This window comes from Malus domestica, chromosome 05 (assembly GCF_042453785.1).
Source record: "Malus domestica chromosome 05, GDT2T_hap1".
In the NCBI taxonomy this organism is placed as follows: Eukaryota; Viridiplantae; Streptophyta; class Magnoliopsida; order Rosales; family Rosaceae; genus Malus; species Malus domestica.
The window spans coordinates 4,044,220-4,059,009 of NC_091665.1; the positions used below are offsets into that span (position 1 = coordinate 4,044,220).

The 14,790-nt window shown below is 38.4% G+C and overlaps 4 protein-coding genes and 1 non-coding gene across 11 annotated transcripts; all 5 read right to left on the reverse strand.

The window, feature by feature from the left end:
• Window positions 1–711: 711 nt before the first annotated feature.
• Window positions 712–4,079, reverse strand: LOC103402227 (abscisic acid 8'-hydroxylase 3-like). Its single transcript, XM_008340972.4, has 8 exons — window positions 3,856–4,079; window positions 3,317–3,635; window positions 3,064–3,216; window positions 2,699–2,968; window positions 2,447–2,612; window positions 2,239–2,345; window positions 2,029–2,147; window positions 712–1,073 (listed from the first exon to the last, which is right to left on the reverse strand). Exons 1-8 carry the CDS (start codon window positions 4,065–4,067, stop codon window positions 983–985), a joined length of 1,437 nt encoding a protein of 478 aa, XP_008339194.1. The 5' UTR covers window positions 4,068–4,079; the 3' UTR covers window positions 712–982.
• Window positions 4,080–5,382: 1,303 nt separating this feature from the next.
• Window positions 5,383–10,375, reverse strand: LOC103402226 (pentatricopeptide repeat-containing protein At2g20710, mitochondrial-like). Of its 4 annotated transcripts, XM_070822126.1 has the most exons (4): window positions 8,598–10,375; window positions 6,736–7,111; window positions 6,045–6,395; window positions 5,383–5,923 (listed from the first exon to the last, which is right to left on the reverse strand). In XM_070822126.1, the coding sequence occupies exon 1, from the start codon at window positions 10,166–10,168 to the stop codon at window positions 8,723–8,725; it is 1,446 nt and encodes a 481-aa protein (XP_070678227.1). In that variant the 5' UTR covers window positions 10,169–10,375; the 3' UTR covers window positions 5,383–5,923; window positions 6,045–6,395; window positions 6,736–7,111; window positions 8,598–8,722. The 4 variants fall into 4 exon arrangements, with proteins under 4 accessions (XP_070678227.1, XP_070678228.1, XP_070678226.1 ...); XM_070822127.1 differs by having other exon boundaries at window positions 5,383–6,395; window positions 6,751–7,111; XM_070822125.1 differs by having other exon boundaries at window positions 5,383–6,395.
• On the reverse strand, window positions 7,629–7,747 carry LOC114825274 (5S ribosomal RNA). Its single transcript, XR_003773917.1, has one exon. It is a non-coding gene; the product is annotated as a 5S ribosomal RNA (ribosomal RNA).
• Window positions 10,376–11,813: 1,438 nt separating the features above from the next.
• On the reverse strand, window positions 11,814–14,570 carry LOC139196340 (pentatricopeptide repeat-containing protein At2g20710, mitochondrial-like). 4 transcript variants are annotated; one of them, XM_070822130.1, is made up of 2 exons: window positions 12,309–14,570; window positions 11,814–12,153 (listed from the first exon to the last, which is right to left on the reverse strand). In XM_070822130.1, exon 1 carries the CDS (start codon window positions 13,214–13,216, stop codon window positions 12,428–12,430), a length of 789 nt encoding a protein of 262 aa, XP_070678231.1. In that variant the 5' UTR covers window positions 13,217–14,570; the 3' UTR covers window positions 11,814–12,153; window positions 12,309–12,427. The 4 variants fall into 4 exon arrangements, with proteins under 4 accessions (XP_070678231.1, XP_070678232.1, XP_070678229.1 ...); XM_070822131.1 differs by having other exon boundaries at window positions 11,814–12,177; XM_070822128.1 differs by having other exon boundaries at window positions 11,814–12,196.
• LOC139196006 (pentatricopeptide repeat-containing protein At2g20710, mitochondrial-like) lies at window positions 13,261–13,885 on the reverse strand. The gene is made up of 2 exons (XM_070821668.1): window positions 13,472–13,885; window positions 13,261–13,335 (listed from the first exon to the last, which is right to left on the reverse strand). The coding sequence occupies exons 1-2, from the start codon at window positions 13,883–13,885 to the stop codon at window positions 13,261–13,263; spliced, it is 489 nt and encodes a 162-aa protein (XP_070677769.1).
• Window positions 14,571–14,790: the final 220 nt, after the last annotated feature.

The following is a 14,790-nucleotide window of genomic DNA, read 5'->3' on the forward strand; positions in this document are numbered from 1 at the left end:
AATGTTGGCTAGAAACAAAGGCAGGTTTGGTTCGGGGAGTAAAATCGTCATTAAAACTAGAGGTCAACAACTGCTCATCAGACATGATGTTGACATTCTACATTTGATCTGAGAACAAAGATCCGCGATATCACTGTATCTGTCTTATCAAAAAAGCCTTCAAAAACGATGGAACTTGAAGAAGATTACTTGGAACTATCTAAACTTTTCGTCAAGTATTGCCTTGGTCATCCGTTAGCTCTTTAATTTTGGGTTCCTTTATGTATTATAAAAGCCGGAATACATGTTATGATGGACTGACTGAGATGGAGAAGAGAGTTTTCCTTGACATTGCATGTTTCTTTAAGGAAGAGTACAGGGAGCGAGTGGTTGAAATACTAGGGTGCTATTTTTTCGACGCTCGTAACCTGGTAGATGCTCTGGTTGAGAAATCTTTTTTAACTAATACCAATTACAACTACGCCGAGATGCATGATTTGATGCAAGATATGGGAAGGGAAAATTGTTCGTCAAGAGTCTCATTTCATTGGTGGAGATGTGCAGTCTGTTTTGGCGTCAGGAGGACATAATTTTACCATTTTATGTAGTATTTTTGTACAGTACTTGTAGCATATCAGATTATTCTAGTGTTGCGCCCAATGGCCTAATGTGCCTCCATATTACTCAATGTATTGTCTACGTATTTGGCTCGAGTGACGTAACAAGTGAAAATGAAACCTTGCATCAGTCTTTGAAAGGTCTTGGGCCTCTCTACCCATTACAAATTTATTTCGGATTGTATGCTCACATTCTAACGTGATACAACATTACCCGGCTCATGCCGTGCACCATTTAAAAGCCAAAAGGAAAATATTTGAAATGGATGAACTAATCAACCAGAACAGCTTCTGGATATTGAAAATTTGAGGCATTATTGCATAACACAGCTAGCTAGGACTAATATAACGATTACTATTGTAATCGGTGCCTTGGGATCCACGTTTTAAAGTCGCTCAGCTACAATTGGATACTTGTTTTTTGGCATCCTTACAAGTGTTGGCTGGACTGAATCATCCTTCTCCAGAGGACTCCACCTGCATTGGATAAATATATTGTTATCCTATGCATCTTACTAATTAGATATAAAAAAAAAATGAGTGGTGATATTCCCATCCTGATGTCTTATTTCCCCACCCACCTTTTTATGAATTTTTTAATTACAAATTTATCCATTTGTAAAATGACTAATAGGGACCTTACTTACTCCTTTTTGCATTAATTTTTTTTTTATAAAAAAAGAAAAGTTTAGAAAATTTGTCTCCCATAAACCCTAACTCATCCTTTTCATCCCCTTTCATTCAGAGAAAGCAAAAAGAATGAATTTAGAAGATGACATTTCTATGGAACAAGTAGATGACTATGTTTCTGTCGAACAGGTAAAAGATAATTTTATGTGGACCATCTTGATTTGTCAACATGAATAATTGAAGCATAGCTTTGTGACTTTTTATTTGAATTTGCATTAGGTTAGGGTACAATTTGTTTCATGTTTTCCTATGAGAATTCCTAGAATTCGTTGGAATTGTTTTAATTAGGTTAGGGAAAATTTGGAAATGACACTCAAATTGGTATGCATCTCGAAAAGGACACTCAAATTGGAATTTGGAAGGAAACATGGTTTTTTTTTTCTTTTCTTTTTTTCCTATTTTTAGAAGGTTTGTTTATTTATTTATTTTTTTTAAAGAAATTTGGAAATGACACTCAAATTGGTATGCATCTCGAAAAGGACACTCAAATTGGAATTTGGAAGGAAACATGGTTTTTTTTTTCTTTTCTTTTTTTCCTATTTTTAGAAGGTTTGTTTATTTATTTATTTTTTTTAAAGAAATTTATCTCTAATTATATATAGGGTTATTTTAGGAATAATAGTGGGTGGGAAAATAACATTTTAATTTTTTAACTTTTTATAGTGGGTGTAAATATAATGTGGGTGGTGAAATAAGACAACGGGTGGGTTTAGCAGTCCTCAAAAAAATTTGTGCTTCTTACTTGTATCTGCACACCAGATGATGAATGAACACTGAGATTTCAAGCTTTGCCAGGTTGAGTCCGGGGCACATACGCTGTCCACTACCGAATCCAAGAAAGCTAAAAGGCTTCAGGGGTTGCTGCATTTTGTTCAAAAATTATTTAGCAATGTAATAGTTTCAGGAAGTTATCTATATCAACTACTGATTGGTTATATGGGGACGGACTTACATCAAACCGCGAGGGATCAAACTTTTGAGGATTGGGGAAGACTTCTGGGTCATGGTGAATGGAGACGACGTCCAAATTGACAGACCAGCCTTTCTCTATTTTGTATCCTGTAATGTGGATTCATGATTTAGAGCCACATATTCAAACTTGTATAGAGAACAATATGGCTGCTTTTGTAATCTGGTTTTTTGGAGTCAAAGTGTTGTACCATCAATCTCGAAATTCTGGGCAGCTTTTCTTGAATACCAAGGCAAAATAGTAGCTCTCCGAAGAGTTTCGCTGATTACTTTCGCAGTGTAAGGCATGTTGTTAACTTCATCCCATGTTAGATTTGCTCCACTGTCTCGGTTTGCTTCGATTTTTTTGTGCTCATCCTGCAAATTTGACAACATTTAGTTTTTAGTCTTCGGCGGAAATCAAATATCAATCAAACGATGCCTAGATGGCAAAGATACATTACCCTTAGTTGTTCCAGAACAGTAGGATTTTCTCCGAGGAATTTAATAAGCCATGTGAGCCCAGCAGTTGTAGTATCATGGCCTGCAACCAGCAGAGTTAATATGTTGTCCTTCAGTTGTTGATCAGTGAGTTTATCTTTATTATCTTCATCCCCTTCTCCTTTGCTATGTTTCATAATCAGCGATTCTAAAAAATCTTGCTGAAAGCCACCTCTTCCACTTCTTCTTTTAGAAATGGTCGAGTCTAACATCGCATACATCCTATCCCGTGCCTGATAAAAGAGAACAATGTATTCGAGATGAATCCAAAAATTTCCTTCCATCTTTGACAGTTACAAGTTGTAAAAAACTACATAAGAACTGATACCTGAATGCCGCTATGGAACGCTGTCCCAGGGATCTTAAATGGCAAGGATGCAAAGGAGGAAGAGATGAGTTTAAAATTTGACCGAAATTGCTCCTGCTCCTCACCAGCAGGCTCCAGACTCATGATCATGTTGCCAATCACTTTGAGAGTGAACTGCAAAAACATAAAAGATGAAATGATTATCAATCGGGCCTGAAGTCAAGAGTGTAGAAAAGAAAATTTTGCTTGTTCACTTGGTAACTCGATACTGAACTGTAGAAGCCTCTTCAAGAACCAGTACAGTTCGTCCAGGCCACTGTTCTAGTGTTTCAATTGCCAGAGTATTGATGAACTGGAAATATTTTTTGAGGCCATCAACCGATAGGGGCTCTGCAATCAACCGCCTAAGGCGCTTGTGTTCTTCGCCGGTTGTTTGGAGCAAGCTGGTAGGCCCTAGCACCTGCTGCCCGGTGTAGAATAGGTTTAAGCTAACCATCCCATCTCTTCCTGCTAACAAAATCTTACTGGCTTCCCTCCCAGTCATGAACACTGTAAATCTCCCCAACACAAAACTCTTGAAAACTTTTCCATACCTACATAAAAACCAAGCTTAGTACTTACTGAAATATCACATATAGATTTCTTTCGGATATTTTGGAAAGAGCAAGTGATTTTCACACTCGTGTTTTCTCCTTTTGAATTCTCTCCTTGTTTCTGTCCCTTGATTCCCAAGGAAGCAAAGAGAGTGAAAATCACTTCCCTTTCGGAAATTCATTTTCTCGTTACAGAATTCAAAAAATGTAATCGATTTACCTCTGCTGCCTCTTGTTCATGAAGCTGTATATACCAGATGGACTTGAAAACTCCGAAATAAATGAGAAGCTCTCTCCCACAATAGGCCAACCCAAGCTGCCCGGGATATCCTCCATGCTTTTCGGTGACGAGGTCCAAGATTGCAGCACGAAAAAAGCAGAAAAAACAAAAATGGACAGCAATGCCAGGATGATCAAGATGAAGAGCGCCATTGCAAGTTTTGGCTAATCGAAAGATTATCAGATGATCGTCTGTCTTTTGACTCTAATTACACTCTTAAATCATATTTTGCAATGAAGGATACTTTAACATGGCTCCCATTACTTGTAATTAGCGCCAGCAATTAAGTAAACGTTAGATGTTTGATGAGCTCTTGTTTTAGCGTTTTTGTTTCTTCCTTAATTGGTACTTTGGGGAGGCCATTGTTTTTCTTCTTGTTCTTCTATTTTTCTATAGTAGGCTGATTATTATTTTTTTAATCAGGCTTCGTGCTAATCTATTTCTTAATTTAATCACTAATCCGTGACAATGGGACATAAAAAGAATCGGAAGTTTAATTTGTCTTCATTTGTGAGTGATAGTGAAAATTACAATGCCGGCCCTTGCTAGCTTATATGTATTATTCTTACAAAATCTCCATATTTTATTAAGACAATTATTGTATATTAGCACTTGTATTTTGGTTCAGCATTAAGAGTATAAATTTCGCATCGGAGAAAGAAATGACTTTGCATGCGTTATGAGTAATTGGGCTACTTCTCATATTGCCAATTGGTTTTATAGTGAAACCTCAACTTTCTTCATGACATTAGAGCAGATTGTCCCACGTGTGAAGCTCAACGGCTGCACATGCTCCACGGTACACAATTTGTGTTGTCTACGTGTTAGGTTTGAAATATATCACTCGTGAAAGAGTGTGTTGAGAGTATGAATCCCACATCTGAGAAAGAAGGAATCTTACTTGTGCTTATGAGTAATTTGGCTACTTTTCATATTGACAATTGATTTTAGGGAGTTTTAACAAAACACTCTCGGTATTGTTCACTTTTAACGAAAAACCACATTTTACCTTTTCCTGGTACTATTCACTACACTTTTATTTGTCATTTTTTGTTAAAACAAAAGTTTTTTTTGAACTTTTCGTCAGTTTTCCTTTGATTTTATGGTGAATCTCAATTTCCTTCATGGTACTAGAGTAAGTTGTCATGCATGTGAAGTCTAACGGTCACACGTGCTCTACGTCACCCAACTTGTGTTGTCTACATGTTAGGCTTAAAAATTCGCCAATTGATTTTACGGTAAAACCTTCACTGAGGTAATGAAGAACGAAAAATTGGCAATTGATTTTATAGTGGAACCTCCACTGAGGCAATTGATTTGCTGTCATGTTTGATTAGTAATTTAATTTGCATATTAATTTAGACATAATAGATTAACGACTCAAAAATAAAGAGTCTGTTCTCGGTGACAACCATCGGATATGTTAATATGGGGCTTAGAAATTGGATTGCATCGGATTGGAGAGCATAGCACTAATCCAATGGTTGAATAATTTAAAAAAAAAACTAATCCAATGGTTCAATTAAATCACAAGTCTTGGTGTCGAGCAACATATCCGGTTAACTTGCGTCGGGTCACGAATCAAGCTCCCGATCTAGGTCTTGTGCCCATTTCACTACGTGTCGGAGTTTCTGAGTTGGACCGATGTCTCCATTCAGTTCCCCGACATCAATAGTTCTCTAACCAGGTCTTTTGATTTCGATGTCCCTAGTCCAAGTCTACAAGTGTCAAGTTCTCTAGGCTAGGTACCGAGCCCCGGAAGTTCCAGTCTGTGTCTCAGGTGTCCAAGTTCCCTGTTCGAGTCCTGAACCTCCAAGTTCTTGACCCCAGTCAAGCTCAACCCTAAGATCTCTAATAGTCGAGTTCCATGGTCTGGGTCCTAGGCGTCTATGTTACTGCGTCGCGACCTAAAGAGTTGGGATTCCTGGGCCTTGACTCGGCGATCAGGGTTCTAGTCTACGTCTAGGGCGTATGTCCAGTCCCGCACATTGAGCCACTGAGCCGAAACCTGTTCACCAACTACAAGTTATCTCAATTGTTTTGAATGGATTAGTTTTCCTAGGTAAACACAAATTCTCTTCACTTTTGAGTACCAAATATCGGATTGATTTAACACTTATCCTACCTACCAAACAAAGCCAAAAGAAGTAGAATGCCGGTCACAATAAGCCATGATAGATTCCCACTGATACTTCTACGTTCATTCTTCTTTCCCCCACTTTCTTGTCCTTTTGAGATTTGTACACAAGGTAAGTGCTGTACCTGGTCACTGCCACCTATGTTCTATATTATATAAGAAAAATGACTTGGATATATATGCTTTGATGAATCGAGATCCGGCAATCCGAAGCCAAAGGATCGAGTAATCTTGACCGCTCATTTCAGATCTTACGGCCCCCATCAGTCCATCACACTACGTCAATTCATCCTTTGACATTCCTTAGATTGTGGGTAGTGAAAGAGTAAAACTAAAAGGTTACCTTCAAAAAAGAGGAAAACTAAAAGAATAAGGACACTAAGCAAAAAAACAGCAGCAGCAGCAGATCCAATTACTATATACCAAACGACATAGACTACTTTCCCAAATTCCCAATTGAGAGAGTTCTTACGCATGTCAGACACATAGGTTACTCCAAAGTTATTCACGCAATGCATGCATTATATAAAAATGATATCATTGTGATGGTAATCAAGTGGCTAAACAATTTCCAAATTTACTAACACACCGCAAATTTACAAACCATGCCCTGGTCTGTGCTGTATAGCATTTTGCTAACCATGTACTTACTGAAGCTAAAGCATTTAGATAGAACAAAGTACCTTTCACAGACTTACATATCTTTTTAGCTGCTGCCTGCGACTTGCTTCTCTTCATCCCAAATTTGTGAATACCTTCCACATAATTAGCCCCTTCACCTTCTCAAGAACCCAAGAACCTGCGGTTCACCACCGTCTATTATTTTACAAACTACTGCACAAAGATGTTGGTAAATGACCCTTTTGCTCAATAATCGTCAAAATCTTTTGTATCACTTTCATATCTCCCTTCTCTTTCAAGTACTCCAGAAATGCAGCCAAAGAAGAAAAATTATTCAACTTCCAGCAGGGTTCACATGTAAAGTTGGCTGCCTTTTTCATTGATTCCTCTCCTGTCTGACCATCTGTACGGTAACCATTGCCAAAAAACCTACTGCACCTGCATAACCTTTCCACTTTTCAATTTCCATGGCTGTGTATGCCTTCCACATCCGTTGTTAGTATAAAACGCAGCATCTAAGTATCTTATACATTTTAATGTTGAAGTGTTCACAGTTGTACATAATGATTAAATTGGAAAAGATCTTGAAGTTCTTTCTACTTGTTCAGCTGGTAAAAAGAAGAGCACTTTCACAAAGGTTTAATGAATTTTTACTAAAGATATTTTTGTGAACATCATGTGAAAAATGTGACTAAGTTGTCAGCTTGTTTAGTCAATTAAAACATAAAAATTAACATATCGGGAAAAAATAAACCTCTACTCTGCATGTGTGAGACTGAAACTTTCGGAAGTCTAAACATCACTTCCTGGTTTAACACGTGGTTTAAGGGTGATTTTGGACTGCCAAAATCATCGCTTTTGCTATCGCATGTAAGTTGTAACTAGCACCTACCAAGATTTTAACTGCAGTAACAACACAACAAAGCCTTTTCCCACCAAGTGGGGTCGGCTGTGGGGGATGCAACACGAGGACTTCCCAGGCGGTCACCCATCCTAGTACTATTCTCGCCCAAACTCGTTTAACTTCGGAGTTCGGATGGGATCCGGTGCATGTGAGCTGGTATGATCGCATCCCAAGGATTCGACGTAATCTAGGAGTGCCGGCTGTCGACTACCTGACGCCCTCCCCCTCCTCTTTTATCCGGGCTTGGGACCGGCAATGTAAGATAAACTTACACAGGCGGAGTTAAGATTTTAACTGCAGTACACTATCAAAATGTAAAGTGAAACCAAATAAGAAGAGACTATCATGGGCTGATATAACAACCAGGAGCAAGGGTAATATTGGGGGTTGAAGGTTGAATAGAGCATAAACTGCAGAAGCATAGTATGCAGTTTCTATCTTTCCAAATATAACGAACAGAACACCAAACATAGTATCAAAGATTGTGCGACTAAGAAAAAGCATACAAAGAAACAAGCTGAGACATGACACAGAATTTCCTACACCACCATATTTGAGCATCGCATAAGAGCACTCAAAGAACAGGAGATCTACGGATTCTTGACATCCATGGAAAAGCACACCCATAAATAAGGAGAATTGACCAATTTCAATCTGTTGGCAAAAGCAACAACCAGATATACATGCAGCAAAAACAACAGCAGCCCCGAACCACACAAACAAGAAACAGAACTTAGCCATTGTTAGCAAATAAGACTCTTACTACCAAGTTTTTTCAGCTTTTGCATTTGTGTTTTTTTTTTTTTTTTTTCCAAAAATGAGATCTCCACATTGTTTTTCAAGATATTGCAGTGGTAGATTTCAATCTAACATCATAAACGATGCCCTGATAACCTGTCGTTCTTTATGTCACTTTTCTCAAGAAAATGTGTAATTTGAAGCTACCAATTACAGAGTCATCTGGAGCATTAAGAAGATGATAAAACCATTGTAAAAAGATGCTATACTACAGATAAATACCTCTTCACAATGTTAGATAAATATTTGTCTTCCACCCTTGTCGTTGACTTGTACTGTCCGTCTATTGCATGCATCCCTCCATCCTGAACTTTATGAATTCGTTCCATACGATATCCCCCTTCACCTTACTCCAGAACAGCGAGGTCACCACCATCAATATAATTTTCAACCCTATCACACAAATCTGTTGGAAGATGACCCCTTTCTCTCAATAACCCCAATATCTTATGTGCCACTTCCACATCTCCCTTCTCTTTCAAGTACTCAAAACATGCAGCCAAAGTTAAATTATGGAACTTCCACCCTGGTTGACATGCCATGTTTGCTGCCGTTTTCAATGATTCCACTGCCTCTGCCATCTGACCATTCGTACAGTATCCAGTAGCCAAAAGGGACCATGTTCTACAATCCTCCTTTCCTCCATCTGAAAGCTTGTTTGCCCATGATTTGGCCTTCTCCAACAGACCTTTCCCGCAGTAAGCATTGATCAGCAAGTTTGGTATTTGGATGTCAAAGGATTGGTTCCCTGATTCCCATTCCTCCAGAATCTTCTCGGCACCATCAAAGTCATCCATCTTCATCAACGAACTTAACATACACCGATACCCATTATTGTAGAATCCTACAATACTTTTGTACAATCCCCAAATTCGATAAACCTCATCCTTATTACCTATAGCAGCATATGAAGTCATCAGGTATTCATATGCAATTTTCCTCGTTTTAATGTTGATGCGTTGCTCTGCTCTCCACAGCAATGTCGATGTCTTCTCCAATAGTCCAACCTTCAAGAATGCTTCGGCTGCACTAACATAACCATGCCAGTCGACAGACACCAGAGGATCAGCTTCCATCTTCATCAAAAGCTTCTCCATTCGATTGATATCAGAAGTGGCGGCATAAGAAAATAACCGAATGTTCAACGTGTGAATGTTATAATCAACGCCTCTCTTTTCCATGTCTTTAACTAGAATATCTACCATTCCATGTTTACCCATTCGAGAATAAAGTGTCAGCATTGTATTATACGGCAATGGCCCTCTTATACCCGAATGCTTCATCTTTTCGAAAAGAGCCTCGGCCTTTTCCAAGCAATTATGCTCTGCATAGCAGGACAAGAGAGCACCACACACCTGAACCACTCTCAATAACTCCGGGATGCTATAGAAATACTTCTCCGCTTCTTCGAGGCCGCGGACCTTCGAAATCAACTCCAACCGAATTGCAATGTCTCCGGGATGCAGATCATGGTTCAGCTCATCGCTCATCCACTCTGAAATCTGCAGGGCTTGGGTGTAGCGACGGAATTTTCGGAGCTGCTTGATGAAATCTTGGAGTTCTGATCGCTCAACGTTTCTCCCTTCTTCCAGCCACTGATGGAGCACCGGCAGAATGGAAACCCTAGGGTTTCCGGACCGCAAAATCCTACGGCGCAGAGGCACAAATGGGTGTGGTGCGGAGGCAAAGACGGAGGCGGAAGCGGTGGCCAGAGCCTCAGTTGAGTTGAATAGCGTGCCGAAAACCCTAGAAATGGCATTGCCACGCCATGGATTCGAACCAATAAGCTTCATCTTTCAACCCTAATTAATTTCACAGAGAACCGTAGATAAATTTTGGGGTTCGACGCTTTTTTGTTCGAGGGGAGTGAACTTGAACGATAATTTAGGGTTTAGGGTTTTGAATTTCTTTCCATTTTCTTCTTTTAGTTCTGAAGGAATTTTCATTGGAGCCCAAAAAATGGAACAAAGTAAAGTGATCCATAATATATTGGCAGCCCATTCACAAAGAACACACGAGAGAAAATGCGCTTTTGATTTCTAATTTTGGCTTCTTTTTTTTTTTTTTTTTTTCCATGACACTTATTTTTCACCAAATTTTACTTTATCTCCTTTACTCTATTGGCTTGTTTGAAAATGCCTTCAAAAAGACCAAAAGCGTTTTTGATGAAACTAATTTTGGGTTTCAAAAGCACTTTAAATGCTTTTTGGAAGAAACATCAAATATGTGCAAATGCCTTTTGGAAATGCTTCTTGCGGAAGGCACCAAATATGTGCTTCTTGCGGAAAGCACTTAGAGTGTTTTTTCATGATTTATTTAGATTTTTTCTATGGACTGGTTTAAAAAACATTTCCACCAAAATTACTTTCAATCATTTTAAAAATAGTTCCAAACAAGTCTCATATTTACTCACTTTACTGTGTACACTCTTCCTCCATGTTCCACTTTACCTCCTACACTCTATATTGTCTCACTTTAACACCTCTATTCTTTCTCAATGTCTCACTTTACCCTATTTCTTCAAATTAGTTAAAAATAGCCGTTAATTATGCTAATGTGGCATGAATAATTTAGTAATTTCAACTGTGTTAGTAAGACCCATGATTGCAAGGATGTGGGTTAAACTCACACCAGTATGTGATTTCTCCGAACTAATAAAAAATAAAGAAGAGGAAAGCGATAAAGGTAGACATTCTCATAATAGAACCCTAAGAATCTTTGCAAAAGGATTCGAAAACATTGAAATTAATTCGTGAATCTTGAAATTCAACCTTCTTTTCTTATATATGTTTTTTCTTTTAATATGGAGGAATCAAATCCTAGTTTGAATTTAACTCACCTCCCATACCCATGAGTTACAGTAACATGCCATGTCACATGCCACAAAACCAACATGGTTGAAAAGACTAAATTGTCCATTCCATATAAGCACAATGAACAATTGTCTTAACTTATACGACGACATAGGGTAAACTGAGATATTGATAAAGAGTACATGTGTTAAAGTGAGACAATATAAAGTGAAGTAGGTAGAGTGGGACACGAAAGAAGAGTGTAGGTGGTAAAATGAGACAAAATAAAGAGGAAGAAGTAAAGTGAGATTTGGTGAAGGGTACAAGTGCCATAACAAAAAATAAGCCTTTTATTTTTTTAAGATAATACTTCCTCATTTTCTTTTTCCCTCTACTTGTCACTTTTCCTTTTACAAACAATAAAATATCTATATTAAACTACAGAGGGGGGGGGGGATTCAAACAGAAGACCTCGATTTTAAAAGTGAATATGCTTAATAAATTGAGCTATAAGCCACTTGCCTTCTATTTGTCACTTTACTTTATCGTGCAAAATTGTAAATATCATAATTAGAACTGATTATATTTTTTGTTATCATCTCTAAAAAAAAATCCGCTGTCATAATAACAAGTTACAACATCACAATGAATCATCAAATTTCTTTTAATTAATTGAAATTTCAAGAATGAGTTTCCAACGCTTCAAAACTCATGCAAGTTACATCGTCATACGCTGGTTACGTGACTGTTGTAAAGGTTGAACAAAATACAGTGGCAAAATGAAACCTCCGGTTCCAGCTCTATCTTATTATCCATCGGCCTTCTCGGTGTGAGGCTCTTCGACACTCTGGCATAACTTCCTCAAAAACTCTTGTCGGGATCATAAAACTATCGCTCGAGAAGTAAGCAAGCTGCGCCTTGTTAGGTCATAAGGAATCGAATACAATCCTTAAGTAATATAAGAGGCTCGTGTGAATTTCGTGCTCCTATTTTCGCATCAATAAACATTACTGCCAGTGCAAAACAGAACTACGAAACATTTACGTTAAGTGCATATGGAAGGTAATAAACACAAAACTGTCAATGCATAAAGTGAAACCACGAAAGCAGATATAGAAGCACAACTTTTAAGCTTACTCACAATAGCTAGAGCATAATCTGCAGCTGGTAGCCCTCACACAGTGCAGCCGCGACACCACCAAAACAAGACACACTACCCTTCAGACGTAACACATATTTGGCTGCTACCACATTGTTGAGCTAAACTGTCGAATCCATCCCGCGATCCTGAACTTTATCAATCCTTTCCATAGGAGGTTCACCACCATCAATATAACTTCCAATTTTATCAAACAAATCTGTTGGAAGATGACCCATTTCTCTGAATAATCTCAACAATTCATGTGCTGCTTCCACATCCCCCTTCTCTCTCAAGTAATCAAAGCATGCAGACACAGTTGAACGATCAAACTTCCACCCTGGTCGACATGCCAAGCTTGCTGCCGTTTTCAATGTTTCCACTGCCTCTGCCATCTGACCATTCATATGATATCCAGTAGCCAATATGCCCCAAGTTCTACAATCCTCCTTCCCACCCTCTGAAAACTTCTCTGCGTATGATCTGGCCTTCTCCAAAAGACCTTTCTTGCAGTAAGCATTGATCAACAAGTTGGGTGTTTGAATGTCGAATAGTTTGTTTCCACATTCCCATTCCTCCACAATTTTTTCAGCACCTTCAATGTCATCCAATTTCACCAACGAACTTATCATACAGCGATACCCACTATTGTAGAATCCTACGACATCTTTGTACAATTCCCAAATTCGATCAACCTCGTGCTTATTACCAACAGCAGCATGTGAAGTCATCAAAAATTCGTAACCAGACTTTCTTGTTTTACTTGTAATGAGTCGCTCCGATTTCCTCAGCAATGCCGATGTCTTCTCCAATTCTCCAGCCTTCAAGAAAGCGTCTGCTGCAACAGCATAAGCATGCCAGTCCACAATAACCGTCGGATCAGCTTCCATCTTCATCAAAAGCTTCTCCATTCGGCCTACATCCGAAGTGGCTGCATACGAATGCAGCCGGTTGTTCAACGTCCTAATATCTCAATGCCCTTCTCCTCCATCTCGTTCACTAAGATATCAACCTTTCCATATTTTCCCACCTCAGTATACAGATTCATCATTACATTATAAGTAAATGGCCCTTTCACAAACTCCAAATCCTTCATCTTTTCGAAAAGAGCTTCGGCTTTTTCCAAACATTTATGCTCTACATAGGATAACAAGAGAGAAACATACACTTAATTCATTGGGAATGCAATCGAAATACCTCTCAGCTCGTTTGTTTCCGTGGACTCTCGAGATCAAATCCAGCCGAATCGCAATGTCTCCAGGGTGCAAATCGAAATTCATTTCGTCGCCCATCCACTCTGAGATCTCCAGGGCGAGGTTGTAGCAGCGGGACCGACGGAGTTTAATGATGAAATCTCGGAGCTCTGACTGCTCCACGTCTCTCCCTTCTTTCAGCCATTGATGGAGTACAGGGAGAACGGAAACCCTCGGGCCTTTATAGAACAGAATCCTATGGTGCAGAGACTGAAATGTGGGAGATGTGGTGGAGGAGGAGGCCAGAGTATTGGTTGAGTAGTTCAGGGAACCAAAAACCCTAGAAATGGCAGTGCCACGGCATGGATTTGAACGGAGAAGCTTCATCGCCGAACGCTAATTGATTGCAGGTAGAATTAAACGGAAATGTTTAGGATTCAAAACTTTTCTTATTTTATTTTGAGAAATTAAAAAAAAAAATTGAAGAAATTATAATCATTTTGGTGATTTGAAGATGATTTTCCTAGAAGCCCAAAGAACTGCACAATTCAAGTAAAATATGGCCCGTAACAAATTGAGAGATGAAAAACGGTAAGAAATGTTTAGGATTCAAAACTGTTCTTATTTTATATTGAGAACTTCAAAAAAAAATTTTTTGAAGAAAATTATAATCTTTTTGGGGATTCGAAGATGATTTCCTAGAAGCCCAAAAGAACTGCACAAAACAATTAAAATATGGCCCATAACAATAATTTAGAGGAGTTGCTTTGAATTCGAAACATATTAGTAAAAATTCAACGTCCTATTCATTAGAATATTAAATCACATGTAAAATTTAATAAAGTAAAAAGGAATGATTGAGCAAAAATATGATGAGGTGCAAAAGAAAAGAGTGAGAATGTGAGAATCACTACCAATCCGTAAAACACAAGCAAACCAGAATGATCGTAAAAATAATGTTGAACTATGCAAAACTTGTTAATTTGGTCTTCCAATCTCAAAATCGCTTCATGCCATCCTCGTTTCTTGTACTACACATTCCGCTCCATTGTGCAGAAAAGTTGATAGATGGCCACTAATGTCAATTTTGCAAGTTTTTGCGTGAGCATTGAGATTTTAAAATGGCAGGACCACATCAACAATGATGTGCGTTTGAAAAAAAAAAAATTGGTAACATGTCACACACCTTATCAATTTTGACAAAGTTCAGTACAATGCTGACATTAGAAACCACATTGAGAACGAGGATAATATTGAGGTCCCATTAGATTATGTGACAAAATTGAGAAAGA

Coding starts and splice junctions, on each gene's coding strand:
- LOC103402227 (XM_008340972.4), bottom strand. CDS start 4,067: ATGGCGCTCTTCATCTTGATCATCCTGGCATTGCTGTCCATTTTTGTT. Junction 3,636..3,855: donor ATGAACAAGAGGCAGCAGAG/GTAAATCGATTA, acceptor GTTTTTATGTAG/GTATGGAAAAGTTTTCAAGA. Junction 3,217..3,316: donor TTCTTGAAGAGGCTTCTACA/GTTCAGTATCGA, acceptor ATGTTTTTGCAG/TTCACTCTCAAAGTGATTGG.
- LOC103402226 (XM_070822127.1), bottom strand. CDS start 10,168: ATGAAGCTTATTGGTTCGAATCCATGGCGTGGCAATGCCATTTCTAGG.
- LOC139196340 (XM_070822130.1), bottom strand. CDS start 13,216: ATGGAGAAGCTTTTGATGAAGATGGAAGCTGATCCGACGGTTATTGTG.
- LOC139196006 (XM_070821668.1), bottom strand. CDS start 13,885: ATGAAGCTTCTCCGTTCAAATCCATGCCGTGGCACTGCCATTTCTAGG. Junction 13,336..13,471: donor GCATTCCCAATGAATTAAGT/GTATGTTTCTCT, acceptor CTGTATACTGAG/GTGGGAAAATATGGAAAGGT.